The sequence below is a fragment of the Oncorhynchus clarkii genome, chromosome 27 (genome assembly GCF_045791955.1).
Source record: "Oncorhynchus clarkii lewisi isolate Uvic-CL-2024 chromosome 27, UVic_Ocla_1.0, whole genome shotgun sequence".
Taxonomy (NCBI): Eukaryota; Metazoa; Chordata; class Actinopteri; order Salmoniformes; family Salmonidae; genus Oncorhynchus; species Oncorhynchus clarkii.
In genome coordinates, this window is record NC_092173.1 from 41303386 (window position 1) to 41317367 (window position 13982).

At 44.4% G+C, this 13982-nt stretch overlaps 1 protein-coding gene across 1 annotated transcript in view; it reads left to right on the forward strand.

Annotated features, from left to right (window-relative positions):
* LOC139386134 (collagen alpha-1(XXVI) chain-like) overlaps positions 1 to 2901 on the forward strand; it is a 57781-nt gene extending 54880 nt beyond the window's left edge. Inside the window, exons 13-15 of the mRNA XM_071131567.1 lie at positions 581 to 671; positions 946 to 1380; positions 2666 to 2901. Of these exons, the coding sequence (XP_070987668.1) occupies positions 581 to 671; positions 946 to 1166 (312 nt within the window). The 3' untranslated portion in view covers positions 1167 to 1380; positions 2666 to 2901. The remainder of the gene's footprint in view (positions 1 to 580; positions 672 to 945; positions 1381 to 2665) is intronic.
* The last annotated feature ends 11081 nt before the right edge of the window (positions 2902 to 13982 follow it).

Here is a 13982-nt window from a genome sequence, read left to right on the forward strand (position 1 = left end):
TAGATTCACACAGGACACCGAATAGGACAGGAGAAGTACTCCAGATATAACAAACTGACCCTAGCCCCCCGACACATAAACTACTGCAGCATAAATACTGGAGGCTGAGACAGGAGGGGTCAGGAGACACTGTGGCCCCATCCGAGGACACCCCCGGACAGGGCCAAACAGGAAGGATATAACCCCACCCACTTTGCCAAAGCACAGCCCCCACAACACTAGAGGGATATCTTCAACCACCAACTTACCATCCTGAGACAAGGCTGAGTATAGCCCACAAAGACCTCCGCCACGGCACAACCCAAGGGGGGGGGAGTGTCTGTATCTGTCTGTCTCTCAGGGGGAAGCTGAAGGAGTATGTCTGTATCTGTCTGTCTCTCAGGGGGAAGCTGAAGGAGTGTCTGTGTCTGTCTCTCAGGGGGAAGCTGAAGGAGTGTCTGTGTCTGTCTGTCTCTCAGGGGGAAGCTGAAGGAGTGTCTGTATCTGTCTGTCTCTCAGGGGGAAGCTGAAGGAGTATGTCTGTATCTGTCTGTCTCTTAGGGGGAAGCTGAAGTAGTGTCTGTATCTGTCTGTCTCTCAGGGGGAAGCTGAAGGATTGCAGCAGCTGAGGGAAGCTCTCAAGATCCTGGCAGAGAGAGTTCTGATTCTGGAACACATGATTGGCATCCACGGTAAAGGGGGAGGGGTTTCTGATTCTGGAACACATGATTGGCATCCACGGTAAAGGGGGAGGGGTTTCTGATTCTGGAACACATGATTGGCATCCACGGTAAAGGGGGAGGGGTTTCTGACTCTGGAACACATGATTGGCATCCATGGTAAAGGGGGAGGGGTTTCTGACTCTGGAACGTAATTCCATAATAGTATTACTTGGGTCCAGAGAATAGAGTGAGACTCTTAATGTTGGTTCTCATGGTTTCTACCATTGTCCTTTTCTGTATGCAGAGAGTCCAGTGGAGTCAGGCTCTGGACTGGAAGGCCTACCAGACTCCTTTTCCTTCCCCGCCATCAAGACCAGACTGGCCGAGTCCGCCATCAAGACCAGACTGGCCGAGTCCACCATCAAGACCAGGCGACTCCAGCCCCTCCAACTCTCCTCCCGTCCATCCTCAAGGAAGCACTCTGGTGGCCAGACGGAGACCATGTATTTTTTAAGACACCAATGATGAGTGTCTTGTGTGTGTGTGTGTGTGTATGTGTGTATGTGTGTGTGTGTGTGTGTGTGTGTGTGTGTGTGTGTGTGTGTCTGATAGAAAAGGTGTAGTATCAAAAAGCTTGCAGAAAGTATTCATTTACATAATGCATGAATGGATATATTTTCAGAAATATACTCATATATATTCTCTCTTCTGTGTAGTATTGGTACACAATAAATAACATGTTCTGTTCTGAGAGCTGAGACCAGACCATGTTCTGTTCTGAGAGCTGAAACCAGACCATGTTCTGTTCTGAGAGCTGAAACCAGACCATGTTCTGTTCTGAGAGCTGAGACCAGACCATGTTCTGTTCTGAGAGCTGAGACCAGACCATGTTCTGTTCTGAGAGCTGAGACCAGACCATGTTCTGTTCTGAGAGCTGAAACCAGACCATGTTCTGTTCTGAGAGCTGAAACCAGACCATGTTCTGTTCTGAGAGCTGAGACCAGACCATGTTCTGTTCTGAGAGCTGAAACCAGACCATGTTCTGTTCTGAGAGCTGAAACCAGACCATGTTCTGTTCTGAGAGCTGAAACCAGACCATGTTCTGTTCTGAGAGCTGAAACCAGACCATGTTCTGTTCTGAGAGCTGAGACCAGACCATGTTCTGTTCTGAGAGCTGAAACCAGACCATGTTCTGTTCTGAGAGCTGAAACCAGACCATGTTCTGTTCTGAGAGCTGAAACCAGACCATGTTCTGTTCTGAGAGCTGAAACCAGACCATGTTCTGTTCTGAGAGCTGAGACCAGACCATGTTCTGTTCTGAGAGCTGAAACCAGACCATGTTCTGTTCTGAGAGCTGAAACCAGACCATGTTCTGTTCTGAGAGCTGAAACCAGACCATGTTCTGTTCTGAGAGCTGAAACCAGACCATGTTCTGTTCTGAGAGCTGAAACCAGACCATGTTCTGTTCTGAGAGCTGAAACCAGACCATGTTCTGTTCTGAGAGCTGAAACCAGACCATGTTCTGTTCTGAGAGCTGAAACCAGACCATGTTCTGTTCTGAGAGCTGAGACCAGACCATGTTCTGTTCTGAGAGCTGAAACCAGACCATGTTCTGTTCTGAGAGCTGAAACCAGACCATGTTCTGTTCTGAGAGCTGAGACCAGACCATGTTCTGTTCTGAGAGCTGAAACCAGACCATGTTCTGTTCTGAGAGCTGAAACCAGACCATGTTCTGTTCTGAGAGCTGAAACCAGACCATGTTCTGTTCTGAGAGCTGAAACCAGACCATGTTCTGTTCTGAGAGCTGAAACCAGACCATGTTCTGTTCTGAGAGCTGAAACCAGACCATGTTCTGTTCTGAGAGCTGAAACCAGACCATGTTCTGTTCTGAGAGCTGAAACCAGACCATTTTCTGTTCTGAGGGCTGAAACCAGACCATGTTCTGTTCTGAGAGCTGAAACCAGACCATGTTCTGTTCTGAGAGCTGAAACCAGACCATGTTCTGTTCTGAGAGCTGAAACCAGACCATGTTCTGTTCTGAGAGCTGAAACCAGACCATGTTCTGTTCTGAGAGCTGAAACCAGACCATGTTCTGTTCTGAGAGCTGAAACCAGACCATGTTCTGTTCTGAGAGCTGAAACCAGGCCATGTTCTGTGCTGTTCTGCAGGATTTTGGACAACCTTCCTGCTTACGTTATTAAAAATAAGTGGAATGAAACGAATAACTTCTCTGAAGAAAATAAGTAAAAAATGAAAAAAATTGTATTTTGGCTCGGCTGAAACCACCTGGCTCAAACTCTGAGGTGATATTAGATGTCCTGCTGCTGTGGCTGGGTTCTGGTCTGCTCTGATCTGTCCTGTTCTGTCTCTCTTGGCATGTCATGTTTCTGATATTGGCTAGAAATAAGTGTGTCTCTGTCATTGGTCATTCACCCTGCATGGTCTCATTTAAGAGTGTATTTTCAAGTTCTTATAATAGCACAGTGTATGTCGACGTACTCCTTTTACTGCACACCGTTTTCAGTGTAATACCTAACATGTATGATGTATTGAATACCACGGATTCTGGAGCACCCTCCGGTTGCAACCTTTAAGTGTGATTTAGTAGATGGAAAAAGGGAACGTGTCATTTTGTTGTTACGTGTTCTCTTGTTGTTACTGTGTTAATTCATGTGTCATTCTCTTTTGAATTTGATTGTGAGGGCTATGTGAGGGCTATGTGAGGGCTGTGTGAGGGCTATGTGATGGCTATGTGAGGGCTATGTGATGGCTCTGTGAGGGCTATGTGAGGGCTATGTGATGGCTCTGTGAGGGCTATGTGATGGCTATGTGAGGGCTATGTGATGGCTATGTGAGGGCTATGTGAGGGCTATGTGATGGCTCTGTGAGGGCTATGTGAGGGCTATGTGATGGCTCTGTGAGGGCTATGTGATGGCTATGTGAGGGCTATGTGATGGCTATGTGAGGACTATGTGAGGGCTATGTGAGGGCTATGTGAGGGCTATGTGAGGACTATGTGAGGGCTATGTGAGGGCTATGTGAGGACTATGTGAGGGCTATGTGAGGGCTTTGTAAGGGCTGTGTGAGGGCTATGTGATGGCTATGTGAGGGCTATGTGAGGGCTCTGTGAGGGATATGTGAGGGCTATGTGAGGGCTGTGTGAGGGCTATGTGATGGCTATGTGAGGACTATGTGAGGACTATGTGAGGGCTGTGTGAGGGCTATGTGAGGGCTATGTAAGGGCTATGTGAGGACTATGTGAGGGCTCTGTGAGGGCTATGTGAGGGCTCTGTGAGGGCTATGTGAGGACTATGTGAGGGCTATGTGAGGACTATGTGAGGGCTCTGTAAGGGCTCTGTGAGGGCTCTGTGAGGGCTATGTGAGGGCTATGTGAGGGCTATGTGAGGACTATGTGAGGGCTATGTGAGGGCTATGTGAGGACTATGTGAGGGCTATGGTTGTGGTTGTACTGTCTGTAAGCCATTGCACTCAGTGGATGTGTACTGTATCTATCTCTCAATTAAACCCGTTCACACAGTTCACACATATGGAGTTACTTACTGTCTGGTATACAGTTCTGATGTCCAGTGTTATTGATGTTTTACACACACACACACCAAACACACATACACACACACACACACACACACACACCCCACACACACACACCACACATACATACATACACACACGCGCACACACACAACACACACACATACAAACAGACACATACACACACACACACACACACACACACCACACAAACACACCACACAGACATACACACACACACCACACACACACACACACAGACACATACACACATACACACACACGCACACACCACACACACACACACACACCACACATACACACACCACACACCACATACACACTGTAGTCCACCTAGTGTTTGTTTGGCTATGTGATAATTTCACAGCGTTCAACATCTTATTAATTCAGTTAGTGAAAATGAGCAAATGCTACATCAATGCATAACATGACTTTCCATACTGTGTTGTGTCATGAGGTTGGCCTGAGGGGGGAGGTTTATGACCCCCATAAATAACTTTCCTCTCTCTACTCTACCGATGTGACTATTGAAAATCCCTTTGTTAACATAGAGAGTCTGGTGACATCAATGCAGAACATTACTTTCCATAATTGTGTTGTGATAATCAATGTCTTATCATCATAAAATAGTCACTGTTCTAGCAATTCATACACAACACTATTGGTAACTTTGCTGGACAATGCAGAACCCCTTACATTTTAGACATCGGTTCTAAACCCCCTGTTGTTATAACCCCCTAGTCACTGTTGTTATAACACCCTAGTCACTACCTGTTGTTATAAACCCCTAGTAACTGTTGTTATAACCCCCTAGCCACTACCTGTTGTTATTTTCCCCTAGTCACTGTTGTTATAACACCCTAGTCACTACCTGTTATTATAAACCCCTAGTAACTGTTGTTATAACCCCCTAGCCACTACTTGTTGTTATTTTCCCCTAGTCACTGTTGTTATAACACCCTAGCCACTACCTGTTGTTATAAACCCCTAGTCACTACCTGTTGTTATAACCCCCTAGCCACTACCTGTTGTTATAAACCCCTAGTCACTACCTGTTGTTATAACCCCTAGCCACTACCTGTTGTTATAAACCCCTAGTCACTACCTGTTGTTATAACCCCTAGCCACTACCTGTTGTTATAACCCCTAGTCACTGTTGATATAACCCCTAGTTACTACCTGTTGTTATAACCCCCTAGTCACTACCTGTTGTTATAACCCCTAGTCACTGTTGTTATAAACCCCTAGTCACTGTTGTTATAAACCCCTAGTCACTGTTGTTATAAACCCCTAGTCACTGTTGTTATAACCCCCTAGTCACTGTTGTTATAACCCCCTAGTCACTGTTGTTATAACCCCCTAGTCACTGTTGTCATAACCCCCTAGTCACTGTTGTTATAACCCCCTAGTCACTGTTGTTATAACCCACTAGTCACTAGCTCTGTTGTAGTAGTACAGTAGTCTAGGAAATCCCAGACCTAGGGTATGTCGGAACTTTGTCAAAGTAGGAGGCAACCCGTCTGTCTGCCTAGGGTGACTAGTAGTGTCGTTATCTGGTTATAGGCTATTTACAAAATATCCCTTCATCCCTTCCCTCCTCCGTTTAACTTCTTGCTTTCTTCCTTTCCCTGACAGCGCCCCGCTATAGAGATAGATAGACGACTCGTCTTGGTGGAATCCCTCAATGGAAATGCCAATGTTAAAAAAGGTCATATCCATCTAGTCCTCTATCTCTACGTGTGCCCTCTTATTCTCCTTGTCCTCTCTGTGGGTGATGATGTAACACAGGTTCTTGTAGTCAAGGTTACCGGCCACATCCAGGTGAAAGTTTTGGAGCATCTGGTTGACCTGCAAAGAGGAGTACGAACACACACATCTCTACTCTGTTAGTCCCAATACTACCTCTAGGGGGAGCTGTCTTCCAAGGAGTTTGTCCTAGCCACTGTGCTTCTGTCTCTGCATTGCTGGCTCTTTGGGGTTTTAGGCTGGGTTGCTGATGTAAACAGGGCTTTATGAAATACATTTGATTTGAATTTGAGCTGAATTTGAGCTGTCCATGAACAGCTAAACATTAGTTTAACTGAGCTGTCTACTGGGTTATAAACATTAGGTTAACTGAGCTGTCTACTGGGTTATAAACATTAGGTTAACTGAGCTGTCTACTGGGTTATAAACATTAGGTTAACTGAGCTGTCTACTGGGTTATACACATTAGGTTAACTGAGCTGTCTACTGGGTTATAAACAGCTAAACATTAGGTTAACTGAGCTGTCTACTGGGTTATAAACATTAGGTTAACTGAGCTGTCTACTGGGTTATAAACATTAGGTTAACTGAGCTGTCTACTGGGTCATAAACAGCTAAACATTAGGTTAACCGTACAAAGACATACTGCTACTTGGTGAATTTCATTTTTTTTTTTAATAGTTAAACATTTTTAAAAAAGTTATCATTTTTAGATAAAACTATACAAAATATATTAATGTCACCAAATAATTGATTAAAACACACTGTTTAGTGAAGAAGGTCTACATTAGCCTCAACAGCACTCTGTAGGGTAGCACCATGGTGTAGCCGGAGGACAGCTATCTTCTGTCCTCCTCTGGGTAGATTGACTTCAATACAAAACCTAGGAGGCTCATGGTTCTCACCCCCTTCCATAGACCTACAAAGTAAATATGACAACTTCCGGAGGACGCCCTCCAACCTATCAGAGCTCTTGCGGATTGAACTGACAAGTTGTCCGCCCAATCAAAGGATCAGAGAATGAATATATTACTGAAAGCATAAGCTACAGCTAGCTAGCACTAGGCAATAAAATGTGTTGAGTAATTGACTCAAAGATAGAGAAAGACAATAGTTGAACAGTTTAATTTCTTCAAAAATGATGGAGAAGCAAGAGAGAGAGAGAGTTAGCTATATTTGGTTGTATTTTTTAAAACTTTCACTTTTATTTAGCTAGCAAATGCAGCTAGCTAGTTTAGCCTACTCCAACACCCGACTCAAACAGAGAAGGATGTTATGTTAGCTAGCTGGCTATGGCTACCCAACAGAGGGGATGTTATGTTAGCTAGCTGGCTATGGCTACCCAACAGAGGGGATGTTATGTTAGCTAGCTGGCTATGGCTATCCAACAGAGAGGGATGTTATGTTAGCTAGCTGGCTATGGCTACCCAACAGAGGGGATGTTATGTTAGCTAGCTGGCTATGGCTATCTAACAGAGAGGGATGTTATGTTAGCTAGCTGGCTATGGCTACCCGACAGAGGGGATGTTATGCTAGCTAGCTGGCTATGGCCATCCAACAGAGGGGATGTTATGTTAGCTAGCTGGCTATGGCTATCCAACAGAGGGGATGTTATGTTAGCTAGCTGGCTATGGCTATCCAACAGAGGGGATGTTATGTTAGCTAGCTGGCTATGGCTACCCAACAGAGGGGATGTTATGTTAGCTAGCTGGCTATGGCTATCCAACAGAGGGGATGTTATGTTAGCTAGCTGGCTATGGCTATCTAACAGAGAGGGATGTTATGTTAGCTAGCTGGCTATGGCTATCCAACAGAGGGGATGTTATGTTAGCTAGCTGGCTATGGCTATCCAACAGAGGGGATGTTATGTTAGCTAGCTGGCTATGGCTACCCAACAGAGGGGATGTTATGTTAGCTAGCTGGCTATGGCTATCCAACAGAGGGGATGTTATGTTAGCTAGCTGGCTATGGCTACCCAACAGAGGGGATGTTATGTTAGCTTGCTGGCTATGGATACCCAACACTGGAACTCTTCCAAGTCAAGGTAAGCTTTTGGTTTTATTAATTTATTGCCACCAGGGCCCTATGGTGTAACTGCTAAACTGCTTTCTGACTGTACACTGTACTGCATGATTGTAGTGGATTTACTAACACGTTAGTTCTAGTGGCTATGTTGACAATAAAATCAAATCACATTTTATTAGTCACATACACATTATTAGCATATATTCTTGCAGGTGTAGCAAAATGCTTCTGTTCCTAGCTCCAACAGGGCAGGCAGTACTATCTAACAATTTACAACAATACACACAAATCTAAAAGTAAAAGAATGGAATTAAGAAATATATAAATATTAGAACGAACAATGTCGGAGTGGCATTGACTAAAAGACAGTATATACAAATTAAATGAGTGAAGCAGTATGTAAACATTATTAAAAGGACTAGTGTTCCATTATTACAGTGACTAGTGATTCCATGTCTGTCTAGCAGCCTCTAAGGTGCATTGTGGAGTAACCTGGTGGTAGCCGGCAAGTGATGGCTTTTTAACAGTCTGGGACTTGATATCGAAGCTGTTTTTCAAATCTCTCGGCCCCAGCAGCTGGTCTGCAAAACTCTGAGAATGCGGCTAGGGATGCCGTCTGTGTCGGCAGCCTTGTGAGGGTGAACAAGCTTAAATATCTTACTCACGTCGGCCACGGAGAACGAGAGCCTACAGTCCTTGGGTGCGGGCCGCGTCAGTGGTACTGTGTTATCCTCAAAGCGGGAGGAGGTGTTTAACTGCTCTGGGAGAAGGACCTCAGTGTCCCGAGACAGGGCTGGTTTTCCCAGTTTTTCTTGAATGCTGGCATCTATCCCCGGTTTCTGGTCTGGGTAGGTTTTAATAGTTACAGTGTGAACGACATCCCCAATATACTTCCTGATGAACTCAGTCACTGTGTCCGTGTATACGTCATAGTTATTCTCAGAGGCTACCTAGAACATACAGTTAAAGTTGGAAGTTTACATACACTTAGCTTAGAGTTACTAAAACTCGTTTTTCAACCACTCCACACATTTCTTGTGAACAAAATATAGTTTTGGCAAGTCAGTTAGGACATCAACTTTGTGCATGACACAAGTAATGTTTCCAACAATTGTTTACAGACAGATTATTTCACTTATAATTCACTGTATCACAATTCCAGTGGGTCAGAAGATTACATACACTAAGTGCCTTTAAACAGCTTGGAAAATTCCAGAAAATGATGTCATGGCTTTAGAAGCTTCTGATAGGCTAATTGACATAATTTGTCAATTGGAGGTGTACCTGTGGATGTATTTCAAGGCCTGCCTTCAAACTCAGTGCCTCTTTGATTGGCATCATGGGAAAAGCCAAGACCTCAGAAAACCAAATGTAGACCTTCACAAGTCTGGTTCATCCTTAGGAACAATTTCCAGATGCCTGAACGTACCACGTTGATCTGTACAAACAATAGTACGCAAGTATAAACACCATGGGACCACACAGCCGTCATACCGCTCAGGAAGGAGATGCGTTCTGTCATCCTAGAGATGAGCGTACTTTGGTGCGAAAAGTGCAAATCAATCCCAGAACAACAGCAAAGGACCTTGTGAATATACTGTAGGAAACAGGTACAAAAGTATCTATATCCACAGTAAAACAAGTCTTATATTGACATAACCTGAAAGGCCACTCAGCAAGGAAGAAGCCACTGCTCCAAAACCGCCATAAAAAAAGCCAGACTATGGTTTGCAACTACACATGGGGACAAAGATCGTACTTTTTGGAGAAATGTCCTCTGGTCTGATGAAACAAAAATAGAACTGTTTGGCCATAATGATCATTGTTATGTTTGGAGGAAAAAGGGGGTGGCTTGCAAGCCGAAGAACACCACCCCAACCATGAAGCACGGGGGTGGCAGCATCATGTTGTGGGGGTGTTTTGCTGCAGGAAGGTCTGGTGCACTTAACAAAATGGATGGCATCATGAGGCAGGAAAATCATGTGGATATATGTAAGTAACATCTCAAGACATCAGTTAAAGCTTGGTTGCAAATAGGTCTCCCAAATGGACAATGACCCCAAGCATACTTCCAAAGTTGTGGCATAATGGCTTAAGGACAACAAAGTCAAGGTATTGGAGTTGCCATCACAAAGCCCTGACCTCAATCCTAGAGAAAATGTGTGGGCAGAACTGAAAAAGAGTGTGCAAGCAAGGAGGCCTACAAACCTGACTCAGTTACACCAGCTGTGTCAGGAGGAATTGATCAAAATTCACCCAATTTATTGTGGGAAACTTGTGGAAGGCTTCCTGAAACGTTTGACCCAATTTAAACAATTTAAAGGCAATGCTACTAAATACTAATTGAGTTTATGTAAACTTCTGACCCACTGGGAATGTGATGAAAGAAATAAAAGCTGAAATTAATCACTCTACTATTATTTTGACATTTCACATTCTTAAAATAAAGTTGTGATCCTAACTCACCTAAGACAGTGAATTTTTACTAGGATTAAATGTCAGGAATTGTGAAAAACTGAGTTTAAATGTATTTGGCTAAGGTGTGTGTAAACTTCCGACTTCAACTGTATCCCAGTCCGTGTGATCAAAACAATCTTGAAGCATGGATTCTGATTGGCCAGACCAGCATTGAACAGACGGTTATTTCCTGTTTGAGTTTCAGCCTATAGGAAGGGAGCAAAATGGAGGTGTGATCTGATTTGCCAAAGGAAGGATGGTGGAGAGCCTTGTATCCCCCGGAAGGGGGAGTAGCAGTGGTCGACCGTTTTAGCAGCGTGTGTACTACAGTCAATGTGTTGGTAGAACTTTGGTAGCGTTTTCCTCAAACTTGCTTTGTTAAAATCCCCAGTTATAATAACTGCCGTCTCGGGATATGTGGTTTCCAGTTTGCACCGTATAGTTCCTTGAGGGCTGTTGTGGTATCAGCTTGAGGGGGAACTGACTGTAAACAAAGATAATTATCTTAGGAGGTAATACATTTGATTGTGAGGTTTTCTAAGTTGGGTGAACAAAAGCAGTGGGGTAAAGTACTTAAGTAAAAATACTTTTTAAAGTACTACTTAAGTCGTTTTTTGGAGTATCTGTATTTAACTTTATTATTTATATTTTTTACTACTTTTACTTTTACTCCACTACATTCCTAAAGAAAATATTGTACTTTTTACTTAATATGTTTTCCCTGACACCCAAAAATATTTATTACATTTTGAATGGTTAGCAAGACAGAAACATTTTCTAATTCACACAAGAGAACATCCCTGGTAATCCCTACTGCCTCTGATCTGGTGGACTCACCAAACACATGCTTCCTTTGTAAATTATGTCTGAGTGTTGGAGCCTCTGATCTGGTGGACTCACCAAGTGTTGGAGCATGCCCCTGGCTTTCTGTAAATAATAAAAATAAATAATAAATAACATTTTGCCACCTGGTTTGCTTCATATAAGCAATTTGAAAAGATTAATACTTTACCTTTAACTTTTGATACTTAAGTATAATTTAGCAATTACATGTACTTGTGATACTTAAGTATAATTAAAACCAAATGCTTTTTGATTTTTACTCAAGTAGTATTTTACTGGGTGACTTTCACTTGTACTGGAGTCATATTCTATTAAGGTATCTTTACTTTTACTCAAATATGACAATTGGGTACTTTTTCCACCACTGAACAAAAGGACTTGAGTTTCTGTACATTGTCACAATAACACCATGCAACATACAGCAGCGACTTTCTTCTTCCCAGAGAGTTCTTTATTCCTGTCTGCACGATGTAGGAAGAACCCAACTGGCTGTATGGACGGGGACAGTATATCCCAGAGAGCCATGATGCCGTGAAACAGAGTATGTTACAGACCCTGATGTATCTCTGGAAGGAGATCATCGCCCTGAGCTTGTCTACTTTATTGTCCAGAAAGTGAACATTAGCGAGTAATATACTCGGAAGCGGAGGATGGTGTTCACGTCTCCTGAGTCAGACTAGAAGTCCACTCCGAATACTTGGAGCAGCCCCTGGGATAAGTTAAATTGCCCTGGGGTGTACGAACAAAGGATCCAATTCGGGAAAGTCATATTCCTGGTCATAATGCTGGTGAGTTACCTCCGCTCTGATGTCCAAAAGTTATTTCCAGCTGTATATAATAACACAAACAACATTCTGGGCTAGCCTCCCGGGTGGCGCAGTGGTTAAAGGGTGCTGTACTGCAACGCCAGCTGCGCCACCAGAGACTCTGGGTTCGCGCCCAGACTCTGTCGTAACCGACCGGGAGGTCCGTAGGGCGACACACAATTGGCCTAGTGTCGTCCGGGTTAGGGAGGGCTTGGCCGGTAGGGATATCCTTGTCTCATCGTGCACCAGAGATTCCTGTGGCGGGCTGGGCGCAGTGCGCGCTAACCAAGGTTGCCAGGTGTTTCCTCCGACACATTGGTGCGGCTGGCTTCCGGGATGGATGCGCGCTGTGTTAAGAAGCATTGGTTAAGGGCGCTGTACTGCAGCGCCAGCTGTGCCATCAGAGTCCCTGGGTTCGCGCCCAGGCTCTGTCGTAACCGGCCGCGACCGGGAGGTCCGTGGGGCGACCCACAATTTGCCTAGCGTCGCCCGGGTTTCTTAAATGGAAGCAAACAGAATGAAACAGGGATAAACATACCTGAATTTGTCCAATAGAAACTCTCGTTTGCAACTGTTGGCCTAATGTGTTGATCATCCCTGTCAGTGTATGGCACTGGGACTATGTGTTGATCATCTCTGTCAGTGTATGGCACTGGGACTATGTGTTGATCATCTCTGTCAGTGTATGGCACTGGGACTATGTGTTGATAGTCTCTGTCAGTGTATGACACTGGGACTATGTGTTGATCATCTCTGTCAGTGTATGACACTGGGACTATGTGTTGATCATCTCTGTCAGTGTATGACACTGATACTATGTGTTGATCATCTCTGTCAGTGTATGACACTGATACTATGTGTTGATCATCTCTGTCAGTGTATGGCACTGGGACTATGTGTTGATCATCTCTGTCAGTGTATGGCACTGGGACTATGTGTTGATAGTCTCTGTCAGTGTATGACACTGGGACTATGTGTTGATCATCTCTGTCAGTGTATGACACTGATACTATGTGTTGATCATCTCTGTCAGTGTATGACACTGGGACTATGTATTTATTATTCTTTCCCTCCTTTCATGTCCGATCTATCTCTCTTGTTGTTCCTCTCTAGTGAACTGAGATATGTTGATATGAGACTAGCAGGCAGGCCACTGGGGAAATGCTGCAGTCCATTTAATAATTCATGAGATCTCACAGATCTTCCTGTGTATACCAAAGTTACTGATAATGCACTGCACACACACACACACACACACACACACATACACACACACATACACACACACACACACACACACACACACACACACACACACACACACACATACACACACACATACACACACACACACACACACACATACACACACACACACACACACACACACACACACACACACACACACACACACACACACACACACACACACACAGTGGGCCTGTGGTCCATGTGTTGGCTCAGTACACAACATGGTAGCTTGTTTGGTGGACACATGGGAGGAAGGGAGGGAGACTGTGTGTGATTTTCTCTTTCTTTTCATCTGACAGCAAGATGGATTATTGCAATCACAGGAGCCATCAGAGGTCCAGAGTGGAGGTCCATGGGGCAGCGGGATACAGCCATGGGAAACCAGCTCTCAGATTACTGCTCCCCGCCCGCTGCCATGGGAAACCAGCTCTCAGATTACTGCTCCCCGCCCGCTGCCATGGGAAACCAGCTCTCAGATTACTGCTCCCCGCCCGTTGCCATGGGAAACCAGCTCTGTTGATTTGTCTCGGGTTCTGTTGTTTATTACACATTCATTGATGTTATTTTCTCATTCCTTTGATGTACGAAACATGTACATTTCGCTATAGAAATGTGTGTAGGCATTTTGTGTATGTGTGTT